Raw genomic sequence first — 15,145 nt, 5'->3', positions numbered from 1 at the left:
TTTTATTTTTTTTTATTAACGAGAACCCTCATAGACATGGGACTTATTAACTATGGTCTGAAGGAGTCCTAAAGGTGGGACAGAAAATAAGCAGCGTACTGCTCGCCCCGACTAGTGCCGCGACGGATCCTTGGTTTCATAATCTACAACCGCATGAGTGGCGTGCCAAAGGCTCCTGCTCCCTACGTAGCCTGTTGTGCGCGAAGGTCATCCTTTAGCCACGGTCCTCTGACATTTTATAGAAGCGGCATCCTCCCAGCCGCTCCATCACGTCCAAACGCTGTTGTCCAAAATAATACCGCAGCACCCTCTCATCCGCGGTGTCGTTGATTTCTTTCCCATCGGGTGCTTGTCGTTGCCTCAGGGTAGATCCCATAAAATCATTGCTGCTATGTCTGTGCTCTCCAACACAGTTGCGTCCCCGGGCGCGTTTGCTCACAGCAGTGATCCCATGTTTACGTTCCCAGTCGACGGTGACTTTGCATCTTCTGTTCCAGATCTCAGTCCGCCCGATCTCTTCAATGGCCTTCACAAAGCGGTGTACCATGTACGTTGCAATTCGTTCCGTAGTGCTGAAAATGCGTTTTCATCGCCTGTTTGCTCACCAAGACTATGCCTAAGGTCTTCTCCTGTTTGACAGTAGCGTCATATCTCCACCGCCTGGACGATCTTCACCACAATTGCTTTTTTTTTTTTTTTTTTTTTTTATTAACATAAATCCCCATGAGCACGATCTTCACCACAATTGCTGCAATCGTTCCCATAGTCTTGTAAAGCTGTTTCCACTTCTCTACCATGGACTTTGGCACCAGCCCACCTCCGCCCATCCTTCTTAGCCCACAGTGGGGGCCAGGACAGCTCGTTCCTGAAGCACATGGGTTGGATTATCGCGAATAAATATTCTATGAAAAACTTTGAGTTTCGGGTTCCGGCTAAGGTCCCGATCTGGATAGCTTCCGTGGCGCAATTGGTTAGCGCGTCTGACTGTTAATCAGGAGGTTGGTGGTTCAAGCCCACCCGGGAGCGAGGCCCCAGACACCCGGTACCTCTGGTACCCTCATCTGTCTCTTTTGACGTAAATCTCTCTGACAGCCGGTCTTATTCAACTACCATACCCAATGGTAATTTTTTGCGTATTTTATGATCTCGCTCTAGGCCACAATAGACGGGCCCCGGTTTATTCAACCACGACAATCGTCAATCCAACTCCTGCACATTCGCAACCCGTTTTGGACTGGGACATCGAGTCAAAACGAAACCAGCGTTTGACAACCCATCCGGAAATCTATAGCTTGTGCAGCCTGCAGTGCTTTACATGGATTTCCTGCCGGATTCATCAAAAATAACGGGCTAGTTCTAGGGCATCACGTGCGGTTGTTCTCATGACGTTGTCAGAATCGATCTTTGCCTCGCCAGCTCCTTACTCTCTTTCCAAAACATCATCACCCACAACCACGACCACCAATAGCCACCATATCCATAACCATATACCACAATGTCTGCTCTCGTCGCTACTGAATACTGGTAACTGCTTGAGCCCAGAAGAGCACCTCAGGGGCCGTGTCTATTCACAGCAGGACATTGCATTAACATGCTGTGTCTTGTTCCATCGTTCTCTTATTAGCCCTGTGTACTCCCCCTTCTTTGGAGTCATGGGTGCCACCAGCGCAATCGTCTTTTGCTGTAAGTGCTACTCTCCTTTCCACTTCCTCAATAAGCAGTACCCACACAACAACCACCAACGACAGGTGGGCCACCGATCAGGGCAAATGGAGAGATATTTTTTAGAGCATATAATGGATTCTGCAGCCACCACAAGCGCATCCATACAGCTTTTACAACAGCGAGTTTAAGGAGACAAGACAGGCCCACAAACACAGTCTGCTGCTACCGTCTACCCCGGCGACATGTGCCATTCAACGAACATGCATTCAGGGCGCGTGATCTGACGCTGGGCAAGGTGTGATCATAGGACCTGTTATTGAGTTTTGCGCGCTTACAGGTCCATTTTCGGGAGAAAGGGGCCAAAAAAATGGATTATGCAGGCGTCAGATGGGAGATATGACCGAAGGACCTGCGTTACTGAACCTAAACAGTGGATGCCCAAACGATGCTCTTGGATTCATACACGCTGGGTATCAACTCACGGCTACGCTGCTCTTACCAGGAAGAGAAAAAGTCCCTGAAAGCGTTCAGGATCACGGTAGACACACTAACATTTTCATCCTTTCTGAATATGTAGGCTTCGGAGCTGCGTACGGTACTGCCAAGTCTGGTGTTGGTCTCACCTCCATGGGTGTTCTCCGCCCTGACTTGATTATGAAGGGTGTCGTCCCCATTATTATGGCCGGTATTATCGGTATTTACGGACTGGTCGTGTCTGTGCTGATCGGAAACGGATGTAAGTGATTCTCTACCGGGTAGACCTTGCTGGAAAGCATCTCTCAAAAATATCTTCCTTAGTCATTAACTTAACTCTCGAATGTCAACATTCAATTTCCAAATAGTTTCCCAAACAATGTCGCTGTACGCTGGCTTCATTCAGTTGGGCGCTGGATTGAGTGTCGGTCTTGCCGGAATGGCTGCTGGTTTCGCTGTCGGTATTGTTGGTGATGCTGGTGTCCGCGCCTCTGCTCAACAGCCACGACTCTTCACAGGAATGATTCTCGTCCTGATTTTCGCTGAGGTGTTGGCTTTGTATGGTCTTATCGTTGCTTTGATTCTCAACACCAAAGCTTCGGATGCCCAGTGCTAAGCGCGTCAGTGTATCTATTATTCTGGAGTTGTTCGTCAATTTGTCGTTTTTGTGAGCGAGACCACAATAAAGTCGTCATTGCTTTCTCTTGTACTTTTCTACATTGCTCTGTACTTTGCAGAGTTGAAGAGATACGAGGGCCTTAGTGGCAAAACCGCACGGACGCTCTTAAAAATCGGTCCAGGACAATGGAGAAATTGACGAGGACTACGATAGCAATGTGCGTACATTGTGTCGAGCGATGCAAGAACATATAAGCGCACATGTCCTGAGAACTATTACCTGGCGCCTGATGAGCGCCAAAAGAAAGGTAAGTCTCGTCGCTTTTCTCACTCTCATACTTTCGATCATTTTCATCAGAGTATACAAACAATAGCCATCAAGCAAAGAGATCGACAGGAACAAATTAGCAGCAATCGATGCCTGAAGAAACCATTCCAGCTCGACTAACACCCGCACTCAGCCTTTATTTTTCGTTCTTGCCAATGGAGAAAGATACAAGTAACGCCTCGAGGGGAGGGCGGAGGGGGGAGGGGGGTTTTAATTCGTTCCTTCAAGAGAGACGAGCACTGACCCTTCGCTCCTTCAGCGAACTTCATATGGAGACACACGTTGCTGTCTGTACATGTATTATTTCCGTATTATGAAAATGTAGTGCCTTGAGCGAAGGAGGGCAAAGGAGAGCGAACAGATAGGTTCATTCACTAGGGAGCGAAGAAGAAGGAAAAGTGGGGACGAATAAAGTTTCCTCCGTTTGAGGCTGGATACAAGAGCGTGATTTCCTTTCCAGACTCGAGATGCCCCGCACGAATCGTGGACACTATAACCACCATACTCTTATAAGAAAGGCCGGGTATTCGACTCTTACGAATCAATCTACATCTTGCAGATGGATACAAAAGGCGCACTGCTCATCGGTGACTTTTATGCAGCAGGAGCGGTTAGACATTTGTTATGAAATACGTTTTGCGGTCATATTCTTTGCACTTGCGCCGTCTGATTCAATCTGTCACAACGTCTATCTCGCGACATTTCCAGTAATGCTCATTATGGGCGGATTCTTATGGATTCGCTACGCAAGAATCGACCGAAAGCGACATGATCTTGAAGGAACCATATGGGTATGTGGTATACTAGAATTTGTATGGTACTCGCCTGCTCCTTACTCGTTTGATACCCTGTACAGCGAACTGCTTCCTGACACGAAAGGGATTAGCTACTTATGATGTACCTGGAAATAGACTCGCCCGTGTTGCATGAGTAAGTACTACGATACGGACAATGGTATTTCGAGCAAGACAAGTCGGATAAGAGAGCACGCAGGGTTTGGCTCGCCCACAGAAGTTTGCAGACATGAACGCTCTTTCGATTGCACACATAGATTAAAGGTGGCGACGAGCATTGGCCTTACCTTGGCCGTGGATTATGGCCAGCTGGTTGGGCTTGACAATCCATAATATTCTACAGGCTTGCTGAGCAAGCCCGATCCTTAATTCATAATCGTAGTTATCAAACAGGAAGAGCGTGTCGATGAGATTGGCTTATGGCGACGTGATTTAGATAGCCTTATTAAAGACCACAACCACTCGGCTGAAGCCTTGTGTAAGGACACGAAGCAGTGGACGCGTCAAAGACGCGTGAGATTGGTGGCAAAGAACCTTGTTTCTCATTTCCGAAACAGGAAGCAGGTAAACAAGACTCGCCGTCACCCGCCATGTCCTGGCCTGTCCGCCTTGCCGCTCTCCTTCTATTGATCCGCTTCCACACTCTCTCTTCACATTCCATTCCGGGAGTCCAGTCAGCGCAGTAACGACCACGGGACAAGGACACGGGACTGAGGAAATCAACAACGAGATCATAAATCGATCAGGGTTGATTAGCTCTGAAGCATCCCCACACTTTTATTCTTTTATTTTCATTCCACTCCGCAAATGCTCAGGACTGCAGCAACATACCGAGGCTCGAGCGCCTTCCTCCTCAGGAACGGCTTCTCCTCACTCAGTGTCCGCGCGCGGCCGACCCTGATCACAGTCGCTTCGCCGAAGCCAGTAGCAGTTCCCTGTTCCAGGACCTTAGGCACATCATGGGGATCGTTCCGTTTGATGGCCACAGCAGCGAATACGCCCCCACCGCCAGGAGCTGCAGGATCATCAGCCGCAAAAAAGATCATGAAGGAAAAGCCGGATTCGAAATATTCATCGACCCTATTGCTCCCCAAGACTAACTTTCCGCTCCGATCAGAGGCTGCAACACGCGAGGCTGGATACCGGCAGCGATGTACAACCGATCTATACCACTGGCAGGTAATTTATTCAACATCATTTCAGTATTGGAGAATGTCGATGGTGTTTCAACTGCGATGGGGAATCCCTGTTCTGAATGGGAGCCGATTGCTAATATCGTGAAGGGGGCTTTTTTTTTTTTTTTTTTTTTTTTTTTTAGCGTGAGAATAATCCAGGGGAGTTGTTTGTGCTTCACGATGGACCTCCGTATGCGAATGGGCACCTGCATCTCGGACACGCGCTCAACAAGCTGATCAAGGACTTTATAAATCGCAATCGTGTCATGAGAGGCTTCAAAGTCGAGTAAGCAATTCATCATAGTTCCGACCTCGCTTCTATATGCGCTCCATATTCTCTCAGGCTGACATTCCAATGTGATCATCCCTCTTTCTTCACTGTGGCATGATAATAGTTACCGACCAGGATGGGATTGTCACGGTCTGCCCATCGAACTCAAAGCGCTTGCAGAACTCAAGGGTCGGGACCGATCAGCACTTTCGCCTATGGATATCCGCACAGTTGCTCAGGCCTCAGCCCGTGCTGCGATTGACATTCAAAAGAACGAGTTCTTATCATACGGAATTATGGGCGACTTCGACAACGGATACTTGACGATGGACAAGGATTTTGAAACCAGACAGCTCAAAGTCTTTTATGAGATGATGAACAGGGGACTGATCTATCGTGCCAACAAGCCCGTGTACTGGTCCCCGTCTTCCCAGACTGCCCTGGCGGAATCAGAACTCGAGTACAAGGACGACCACAAGAGCCGTTCCGCATGGGTTGGCTTCGAGATGGACAGGCCATGTAGGTGTTTTCTTGTTCACACCCGTTTCGTATATTAGTATGCTCTTGCCTTGTTGCTCACCACGCGTTTTGATTGCTCTGTTTGCTTCTGTACTCAGCTGAGGCACTGTTAAATGTCTTGCCAAAATCAACCTCCCTGCAGGCAGTCGTCTGGACAACCACACCCTGGACTCTACCCGCCAACCGTTGTGTTGCCGTCCACCCAAAACTCAGCTACACACTCTTCCGCACCAGCAACTCGGTCGACCAAAGTATGATCTACCTGGCAGCAACCGATCGTATGGAAGAAATGAAGAAGCGGTTCGCCGCCTCCGCACCAGCAACCGATGGCTCCGCAACAGCACAAGTTACCTTGGAGCCCCTTGCGCAGGTCTTGGGACAGGATCTCGTCGGAACCACATACAGGCATCCCCTGACATCCGAATCTCTCCCTTTCATCGCCGCGGATTATGTTACCGCCGACTCTGGATCTGGATTGGTCCATACTGCACCAGGCCATGGCATGGACGATTACAAGGCTTGCTTACCCCTGGGGATTGAGGCTTTCTGTCCTGTTGACAATGTTGGAAAGTTCACTCCTGAGGCAGGCAAGGAGTTGGAGGGCCTCCAAGTTCAAGCTGAGGGTACCGCCAAAGTACTTGATATTCTCAAGGAGAAGGGCAGTCTGATCCAGGAACAGGCCTATGTCCACAAATACCCGTATGACTGGCGCACAAAGAAGCCTGTGATTCTACGAGCGACATCACAGTGGTTTGCAAATGTTGGTACTATCAAGGAAGCGTCACTCAAGGCAACGGAGAACGTTAAGATCGTGCCCGAGTCAGCACGTCGGCGACTGGAGGGATTTGTGCAGTCGAGGACGGAGTGGTGCATCTCGAGACAGAGATCTTGGGGCGTACCAATCCCAGTGCTCTATGAGGTCGAGACAGACGAGCCACTGCTGACCGGAGCCTCGGTGCAGCACATCATTGAGACAGTCAAGGAGCATGGTTCGGATGCCTGGTGGACCATGACGACTGAGGAATTGCTTGCACCTGAGTACCGGAATAATGGAAAGACATATCGCCGTGGCTACGACACCATGGACGTGTGGTTTGATAGCGGCACGAGTTGGACGATGATCGAGGAGAAGATGCCCCGACCGCACTTACCTTTCGTTGCGGATGTATACTGCGAGGGTTCGGATCAACATCGTGGGTGGTTCCAGTCGTCACTTCTGACTTCCGTGGCGTTGACAGGCAAGGCGCCATTTGGAACGCTAATTACGCATGGATTCTTGTTGGATGCCAAGGGATTCAAGCAGAGCAAGTCGCTTGGAAACACGGTCGATCCGGCAGTAGTGATCAGCGGAGGGAAGAACCTGCAGAAAGACCCAGCCTATGGAACGGATGTGCTTCGGTTGTGGGCGGCGTCGTCCGAGTATACGAGAGACATTGCGATCGGAAAGACTATCCTGACACAGGTGGCCGAGAGTATTCGCAAGTTCAGGAACACGGCGCGGTTCATGTTGGGCAACTTAAGTGGGTTTAAAGAGGAAGAGCAGGTATCGTATGACCAGCTTTCGCGGCTGGACAAATTTATGCTGGCGGAGGTTTACCAGTTTTCGAAGAATGTAAATGCAGGCTATGATGAATTCATGTTCAACAAAGGTGCGACTCTTTGCTTGTTGTTTTGGTGCAGAAATAATTTGGTCCGCATTAAGCTATGCTAACAGGCAATTTTGTTAGTGTTCACGCAGCTCCAGTACTTTACGAGTACGACGCTCTCGTCGTTCTACCTGGATGTCATCAAGGATAGCCTGTATTCTGATGCGGAGCGAAGTCTTCAACGCCGTGCCATCCAGACTGTTCTCTTCCACGTAAGTGTCCATCATCTCATACATACTACTATACTACTACTCGGTTGCAAAATCGGACAGCTAATCACTTTCGCGCCTCTACTGCCTTAACAGACACTGAACGCGTTCACGCGGAGTGTCGCGCCATTGGCCCCACATCTCGGCGAAGAGGTCTATGAGCATTACCGCGATTGCTTCGTCAGTCCACAGCCCTCGGTCTTCCTATCTGGCTGGCTCGACGCTCCCGAATCCTGGAACGACCTGCAGCTACGCGACGAGTTCTCGGTGCTGAAACACCTCCGCAGTGAGGCCAACCAGCTGCTGGAACAAGCACGTACGGCCAAAGTGATCCGGTCCTCGCTTGAAGCGACCGTCGAGATCCAGATGATCGAGTCAAAGACCGGCGCGGATCAGGAACAAGAGGAAGAACAAAGGATTTCAGGCAACAGAGGCAATACGGACAATCTAGGATCGTTGTCGCAGGTGCTGGAATCTTATGCGGACGATTTGAAGAAGCTGTTTATCACGTCGGATGTTACTATAACGGGGTGTGGTGCTGGTAGTAGCGATATTGCAGAGGAGGACGGCGAGAATGTATTTGTGCGGGAGGTGTTGGTTCCACGGCTGGGACTGTGCAGGATGGTGTTGCGCAAGGCGACGATGCACAAGTGTCCTCGCTGCTGGACGTTTACGTCTCCAGAGGCGGATACACTATGCCCGCGGTGTGAGCCTGTGGTTTCAGCGCTGCAAAAGTAAAAGTGGGAGCGTAAGTTTGTTTCTAGATTACATATTCATAGAAAAAGATTTTTTAATAGTTTCATTTTCGAGGGAGTTATTTTACAAGTGGCAAGAAAGAATGATGGTGTCTAATTGAGATCGAGGTCAAAGATATCAGCGGCATCTTCCTCCTCTTGCTGCTGCTGTTGTTGATCCTGTTGAGCCTGTTGCTGCTGCTGCTGTTGTTGTTGCTGCTGTTGTAGTTGATCACTTTCAGCCTTGACCCTTCCGTAAAGTGAGAAGCCATCTTCTTCAGAACTCGATCCTGATTCGTACTCGTCCTCGTCGACCAACTCGTGTGGCAACAAATGCGCTCCGTTTGCGAGGCGATGTAAATTGTTCGTTCCCGCGTTCACAATTGCCTGTGCATCCCCTGGTCCAGTGCCAGGACCAGCACCAGGACCAGCACCGGCACCGGTACCCGTGGTAGATTGTGGAGAAATCGGCTGACCGGCAGTGCCGGGCATGATGTTTCCGTCGAGGGAGACGAGGGCGGCGGCGGGGATATGTTGTTGGTTGAGGATTCCAGCGCGCATGCTGACTTCTCGAGGGTAAGGGGGTTCGAAAGGTTGGTTCGGGTCTTGGGGGTTGAAGTTTGGAGGTGCAGAGGTATAGTTGCTCAGGCGGTTCGCGTATGCGACTATCTCTGATACTGACACTTCCGCTGCAAGCAAACCAAAAGATAATAGCGAAGAGGTTGAGCAGAGGTTGGTTAGTGCAATCCCTTGGGGGTTTTCCTCAAACAGAAAGCCTGTGTGCGTGCGTGCGTGCGTGTGAGCGTTGAGTTGGTCTTACCTGACCGGGCATCGGCGGTGATGGCCTGTTTCTGATCCTGGTCTTCGAGGCAGGTCTCGAGGACTTGCTTCGCATCCCTAAGACTTTGGATCACGGCCATAATAGCCCGATTTTGATCCTCGATTTCTGCGCGCACCTGTCGGATCCGTTGCTGTTGCCTCTGGTGCAGCTCAACTATCCAGCATCCACAAAAAAAAAAAAATTCCCCCGCCAAAAGATATATGATTAAATTCTTCCATATTGTCGGCCGTGTTTTCACAGGTTGTCAAACAACCCTTGTTTTTTTTGTTTGTTGGATTGCGTGTGGCGCGTCTGGTAACGTACTCTTCTCAACAGCACCCATGAGTGTCGCGTCCAGTTGGACGATCTGCTTCATGATATCGTTCGGAGGCACGGGTGCGACCTTGCCCTCGACCAAGACATCCAGTGAGGCAAACAACGATTGTGTCAGCCTTGAATACTCTGTGATCTGCTCCCGAACCAGCTGTCGAAGGGAGTGCTGGGAAGTCGCCCCTCCTGCTGCACCCGTCCCTGACACGGCTGATGTCGAGGTCGTCGTTGTTGACACTGCCATCTATCACACTGCACTGAGTATGTCTTTAAAGATTGAGGCTTTGGTAGGATGTTGATGCCGATGCCGATGCCAATGCCGATGCTGATGCCACGCGCCTTCCTCGGTCCTGTTTCGCAATCTGTTAGACTTGCAGAGTGATGAATTGAAAAAAAAAAAAAAAAAAAAAAAAAGTAGAAAGACCAAAAGTGATGCCCACTTTGGTGGCCAAAGAAATCCGTCCATAGTGGCTTTTCACTGGCGCGCAACCCAAGTCGCTATTAATTAAATTCAAGTTCGTTCTTTTTGTCAAAGAGATACACATTCTAGAGTCATTGAAAGGGGGTTTTTTTGGACATGAATCGAATATATTAATGGTAACAAATGAATATCTACAAACAATCTAAGAGAAATACAATGCAATGCGAAATGAAGTAGTAACTAGGCAAAATGGGAGCGGAGTGGTGGTAGTGTCATATCAACCATCTATGTGTAGAAAGGCATAAACATGATATCGTCATGGGCTGGCGCATATTTCCCTTAGATTGATAAAAGGTCCGGAGCAAGCAAAAGACGTTGGGCCGGCGCGCGTTCGGGGAGAGAAGATTTAAAAGTCCTCCTCAGAGTCAGAGACCTCTTCACCGCGCTTCTTGGCAGCAGCACGACGCTTCTGCTTGTCCTTCAACTCCTTGCGGGACAACTTGCGCGTAGACTTGACCTTCTCGACGTTACCGAAGGCATCGATCTTGACCTCCTCCTCCTTCATGACGATCTTCTCCAAGTTCTTCTGGGTGTAGTTCTGGCCAGAGACAGTGAGCTCTCCAGCAATGACCGACCACTTCTCAACAGTGACGCTGTCAGTGAACTCGCGGTTGTGGGAAATGATGACAACTCCACCGCCAAACTCCTTGATGGCACCCGACAAAGCTCCGAGAGAGTCGCGATCCAAGTAGTTAGTGGGCTCATCCAAGACCAACAAGTGGGGGTTGAGCCACATAGCGGCGGCAAGGACGACCTTGACCTTCTGACCACCAGAAAGACCGCGGATACGGCTGTGGGTGGAGAACTCGGCATCCAATCCAAGATCTCCCAAGTGCTTCTCGACCTCGACGGCAGTCAATGAGCGGGTCCAGGCACCAGCCTTGGCGGCCTCCTTGTCGTCAAAGGCCTGAAGGACCTTCTCGAAACCCCACTCCTCCAACTTCTCACGAGGGATCCAGGCGTTATCCTCGTACGAGCGGCCAACGAACTGAACCTCGTACTCGAAGGTGCGCTTGGCCTTGCGACGTCCGTAGAGATCCTCGATCTGGACCTTCTCAATCTTCTCGTTGATCTCCCACTGGATGAACTTCTTCATCTGAGCCTCCTCCTCGGGCGAGATCTGACGAGTGGCCTTGTTGTTCATCTCACGATCCTCGCCATACTGGTAACGCCAGCGGATGTACTCGTTGGGGGTCTTGTCCAAGTGCTGCTCGACGTGATGGAAGGCGTGCTGGGCGACGTAGGCGACACGGACGTTGGGGTGCTTGGTGACGGTACCGTCAGTGGGGACGGTCTCACCAGTCAAGACCTTGATAAGGGTCGACTTTCCGGCTCCGTTGGGACCAATGACAGCGACACGGGAGTTGAGCGAGACCTGGCAGGACATGTTCTTGATGGTCAACTTGTCGGAGCCGGGGTAGGCAAAGTCGATGTTCTGGAGCTTGACAAGGGCCTTATCCTTGGACTTGACACCATCCAAGAAACCGGGCTCGGGGAGCTTGAAGGCAATGGGCGAAGCCGACAACTCGTAGTAGGAGCGACCAGCGGGGTACTGCTCGACGAACTTGGACAAGTTACCCTTGTACTTCTTCAACTTGCGGGTCTCGTAGTGGATAATACCCGTGCAGACAGTGTCCAAGAAGCTCGAGTCGTGAGAAACGATCATCGAAGTGACGTTGGTGAGGGAGGTGAGGTAGTTCTGCAACCAGGCGACGTTGGCAACATCCAAATGGTTGGTGGGCTCGTCCAGCAACAGGATATCGGCGTTCATCAACATGGCACGGGCCAACTCCAACTTCATCTTCCAACCACCGGAAAGGGAACCGACAGCCTGCTCCTGCTTCTCCTTGTCGAAACCGACAGACTCGAGCATGTCAATGACATTCTTCTTATCGAGGTTCTTGATGTTCTCGTCATTGAAGATGAAGGTGGTGACGGGGAGGTCAGCCTCCTCAGCCTGGAGGTTGTGCTCGACAAAGACAGTGCGGAGCTCATCGGGCGAGGGGAAACCCTCGAGCTGGCCCTCGGCAATGGCGCGCATGAGGGTTGACTTTCCGACACCGTTGGGTCCGCAAAGACCATAGCGCTGACCACGGCGAAGGTTGAGGCGGGTCTTGTTCAACAAGATCATACCACCATAGGCCAGGGAGAACTCGCAATCGCAGAGCAACTCACCCTCCTCAACATCAGCAACAGCGGCGTTGGAAAGAGCGTTCTTAGTATCGTAGTCGACGTAGTAGGCGTTAAGCTCCTCAGCCAAGACAGCGACCTCGGCATCAGAACCGACGACAGCGAGGTAGGGGGAAATGGAGGAGACCCAGGCATCCTTCTCAAAGTTGCGGGAAGCAATCAACTCGGCGCAAAGGGTCGAGACGTAAGCAAGGAGGGTGGCAGAGAAAGAGTCCTCCTTGACAAAGGCGGCCTTGGCCTTAAGGACCTCGAGGACCTCGGAGGAGGAGACAGTGTAGGCGATAGTGACGACCTGGTCCTTGGAACCGGGCTCACCACCACCGACGCGGACCAAGGTGGAGCGGGCACGCTCAGCAACGCTACGGAGCTCGGGGGAGGCACCAATCTCGATCATGCGGTCTAAACCGGGCAACAACTTGGGCAAGAACTGCTGGGCGTGAGCGGGGTTCTCGACAAGCTTGCACATGTTATCGATAATGACGGCGGTCTGACGCTGGATAGAGGGGGTACGCTCAGCAAGACCACGGACCAAGAGGGGGCACATGATGGCGAGAGTGGGCTCCTCGACAGTGGTGACGAAGGTGGTGGCAGCAAGCTGGTGAATGCACTCGGCAGCCTCCTCGGGACGGTTGATGCATCCAACGAGGTAGGGGATGGAGGAGATCAAGTCAGGGTTACCGACGACGTTGAAGCAGTCGGTGGTGGTCTTGGTGGCCTGGTCACGGACCTCGGGCTTGGAGTCCCACATAGCCTCGCTGATGATGGGGATGATGTCCGAAAGGGCAGCAGAGATTTGCTATTGAGGTATAATGGAGAAATATGGTCTTGTCGTTAGATTCCATGTGCTTGCTGCGAGTGTGAGTCCAGCAAAAAATAACGCCCGTTCCTGAAAATATATTGTTTTTCGTACCTGAGGAGCAGTCTGGGTCAAACCAGACAAGATATCCAGGGCACCAATCTTGGACTGCCTGTAGAAGCGAACAAAAGCAAACAAAAGCGAAACTGGGTTAGTCAGCATTCTCTCCCTTCATATCCAGGCTGGTGGGCACACAGGCATACAGAGAAAGAGACTCACCACTTGGATTCCTTGATGGCGTGGAAGATGACGGGCAGCAAGAGACGGACGGCATAGCGGGTGGGGAGGGCCATGATGGCCTTGGAGGCGACGCCAGCAGCCTGGCGGACGGGGACCATCTTGTCCGAGTAGAGCTCAAAGACCTTGGGCATCTGAGGGATCAGGAAGGGCTCGGCGGCCTGGCCAAAGGTGTTGGCCAAAGAGCCGAGGGCAAGGAGGGCGCCCTCACGGTGGGGGACGGACTTCTTGTTCTCGAGGAGGGGAGAGAGGCTGTCGATGATGGCGACGGACTTGACGAGGCCCTCGGACTTGGCGAAGGCGGCAAGGGCATCGGCGGCAGCTTGGCGCTTGTCGGTGCTGTCGGCCTTGACGATGGCATCAATAAGAGGGGCGGACATGTTTGTATGGGGGTGCTCAGGGGCAGAAAAGGGAGGGGAGAGGGATGGAGGGGGTGGTTTGAGTGGAGTGGAGTGGAGTGGAGTGGGAGATGAGGGGGGAGGGGGTATGAAGGTGGGAGCGGGATAGGTAGTATGGGTATGTGAGGTGGTGAAGAGAAGGAGGTATGCCTGATCCCGGGCAGGTGTAGATGCGGTCGTGGGGAGAAAGAGAAGGAAGGAGCAGACGGGTTCGGTGCCTGAGGGCTCCTTTTTAAAGGAAGGAGGGAGGGGGAACCCAAAAAAAAAAGAAGGGCAGGCTTCCGTGGCTTGTTGTGTTGTTTTGCCCCGAATGAGCGAATGAGAGGAGGAATTGAAGCCCCGCCCAACTCCGCCGTCGTCCTCGCCTTTAGAGTTTTCCCTTTTTGTGTCCCCCTCCCTTGGGGCCAAATGGGAGTGGGGCAATGCGGCCATGCGACGGGATGGGACAGCCAATGCGAGGCTGGCAAGCGGGAGAAACACCCCAAATGAGATACTGTACGTACATGTCCGCAGTAAAGAAGGATGAGAAGGCGGGCCTTGCTGGTCTCAGAGGGCATCTCCATCATCTCCATTATCAGGCCACGTTTTATTCACCCGTCGTCATTGGTTCCACCAGAAGGATCCCCCATGTCACCCACCGAAGCTCCCATCGCTATTTTTGTCCTTTCTCTCGTCTTCCTATTTCCTTGTTTTCTCTTTTTGTTGTTTTTGTTCACCTCGTGCTAGCAAAACAAATGAAGTATTGTACTGCTCATGTACGCTAACCTAGTGGGAGATAGGGCGAGACGAACAAAGGGCGACAACTGTTTGGGCTGTATATAGACCACAACCTGCACAAACAAAGGGCTACAAGCCAAGCCAAGGCAGGGCAGGGCAGGGCTGCAGCTGGGTATCTCGATTGGAATGACAAAATAGAACGCTTACCCCTGTCAAAAAAAAGATCCTTATCAAATTGCAAATAAACCACAATGAAAACAAAAGAGCAAGCCCACCGTCATCGTCTCCATTCCCTCCCTGTCTTCGTCGCTGAGAAATCCAATCGTCTTCGATGGAACATAGCCCAGTGAGGAACGCAGCTCATCTCCGGTTGGTGTCTCAAAATGCAGAAGAGGGAAAAATGACAGCAGCAGCTAAGCTGTCTTTCGAAGAAACAGATACGCAATGCTTCATACTTCCTGTTCTGGCTGGTGTCTCACTCATATTCAGGTACGTACTGTGTGCCAGTGCAGATCGGATCTTTTGATAGCCGAAGGAGTGGAATCATTTACAAAAAAAAAAGAAAAAGAAAAGACCGCCGCTGCACAAACGTTCCATCTCTGTCGCACGCACGACCATTGGCCAGGAATGTCTCCTGGCCTATGCTTCTGCTGTGCCGTGAGCACCATCGCTATTGGATTATT

The 15,145-nt window shown here is 51.2% G+C and overlaps 6 protein-coding genes and 1 non-coding gene across 7 annotated transcripts; 5 read left to right on the top strand and 2 right to left on the bottom strand.

The window, feature by feature from the left end:
• Positions 1-952: 952 nt before the first annotated feature.
• Positions 953-1,026, top strand: BC939DRAFT_t115. The gene has a single exon. It is a non-coding gene; the product is annotated as a tRNA-Asn (tRNA).
• A 469-nt stretch (positions 1,027-1,495) lies between these two features.
• Positions 1,496-2,755, top strand: BC939DRAFT_484289 (vacuolar ATP synthase 16 kDa proteolipid subunit; the record flags this gene model as incomplete). Its single annotated transcript, XM_051559246.1, has 4 exons — positions 1,496-1,524; positions 1,625-1,683; positions 2,243-2,401; positions 2,508-2,755. 4 exons carry the CDS (start codon positions 1,496-1,498, stop codon positions 2,753-2,755), a joined length of 495 nt encoding a protein of 164 aa, XP_051411363.1.
• A 530-nt stretch (positions 2,756-3,285) lies between these two features.
• BC939DRAFT_193781 (uncharacterized protein) lies at positions 3,286-4,311 on the top strand. The gene is made up of 2 exons (XM_051550546.1): positions 3,286-3,876; positions 3,997-4,311. The coding sequence occupies exons 1-2, from the start codon at positions 3,553-3,555 to the stop codon at positions 4,210-4,212; spliced, it is 540 nt and encodes a 179-aa protein (XP_051411362.1). The 5' UTR covers positions 3,286-3,552; the 3' UTR covers positions 4,213-4,311.
• A 612-nt stretch (positions 4,312-4,923) lies between these two features.
• Positions 4,924-8,437, top strand: BC939DRAFT_484288 (isoleucyl-tRNA synthetase; the record flags this gene model as incomplete). Its single annotated transcript, XM_051559245.1, has 6 exons — positions 4,924-5,058; positions 5,198-5,340; positions 5,450-5,844; positions 5,943-7,493; positions 7,572-7,702; positions 7,796-8,437. The coding sequence occupies 6 exons, from the start codon at positions 4,924-4,926 to the stop codon at positions 8,435-8,437; spliced, it is 2,997 nt and encodes a 998-aa protein (XP_051411361.1).
• Positions 8,438-8,495: 58 nt separating this feature from the next.
• On the bottom strand, positions 8,496-9,980 carry BC939DRAFT_529666 (vitamin-D-receptor interacting mediator subunit 4-domain-containing protein). The gene is made up of 3 exons (XM_051561526.1): positions 9,578-9,980; positions 9,254-9,427; positions 8,496-9,122 (listed from the first exon to the last, which is right to left on the bottom strand). Exons 1-3 carry the CDS (start codon positions 9,825-9,827, stop codon positions 8,548-8,550), a joined length of 999 nt encoding a protein of 332 aa, XP_051411360.1. The 5' UTR covers positions 9,828-9,980; the 3' UTR covers positions 8,496-8,547.
• A 427-nt stretch (positions 9,981-10,407) lies between these two features.
• On the bottom strand, positions 10,408-13,954 carry BC939DRAFT_454266 (P-loop containing nucleoside triphosphate hydrolase protein; the record flags this gene model as incomplete). The annotated part of the gene is made up of 4 exons (XM_051556044.1): positions 13,926-13,954; positions 13,330-13,727; positions 13,165-13,222; positions 10,408-13,050 (listed from the first exon to the last, which is right to left on the bottom strand). Exons 2-4 carry the CDS (start codon positions 13,725-13,727, stop codon positions 10,411-10,413), a joined length of 3,096 nt encoding a protein of 1,031 aa, XP_051411359.1. The 5' UTR covers positions 13,926-13,954.
• A 734-nt stretch (positions 13,955-14,688) lies between these two features.
• Positions 14,689-15,072, top strand: BC939DRAFT_454262 (uncharacterized protein). Its single transcript, XM_051556043.1, has one exon. The coding sequence runs from the start codon at positions 14,794-14,796 to the stop codon at positions 14,986-14,988; it is 195 nt and encodes a 64-aa protein (XP_051411358.1). The 5' UTR covers positions 14,689-14,793; the 3' UTR covers positions 14,989-15,072.
• The last annotated feature ends 73 nt before the right edge of the window (positions 15,073-15,145 follow it).

This window comes from Gamsiella multidivaricata (assembly GCF_025024155.1).
Source record: "Gamsiella multidivaricata strain RSA 2152 chromosome Unknown BC939scaffold_40, whole genome shotgun sequence".
Lineage (NCBI taxonomy): Eukaryota > Fungi > Mortierellomycota > Mortierellomycetes > Mortierellales > Mortierellaceae > Gamsiella > Gamsiella multidivaricata.
This window is presented reverse-complemented; position numbering and strand designations above follow the sequence as displayed.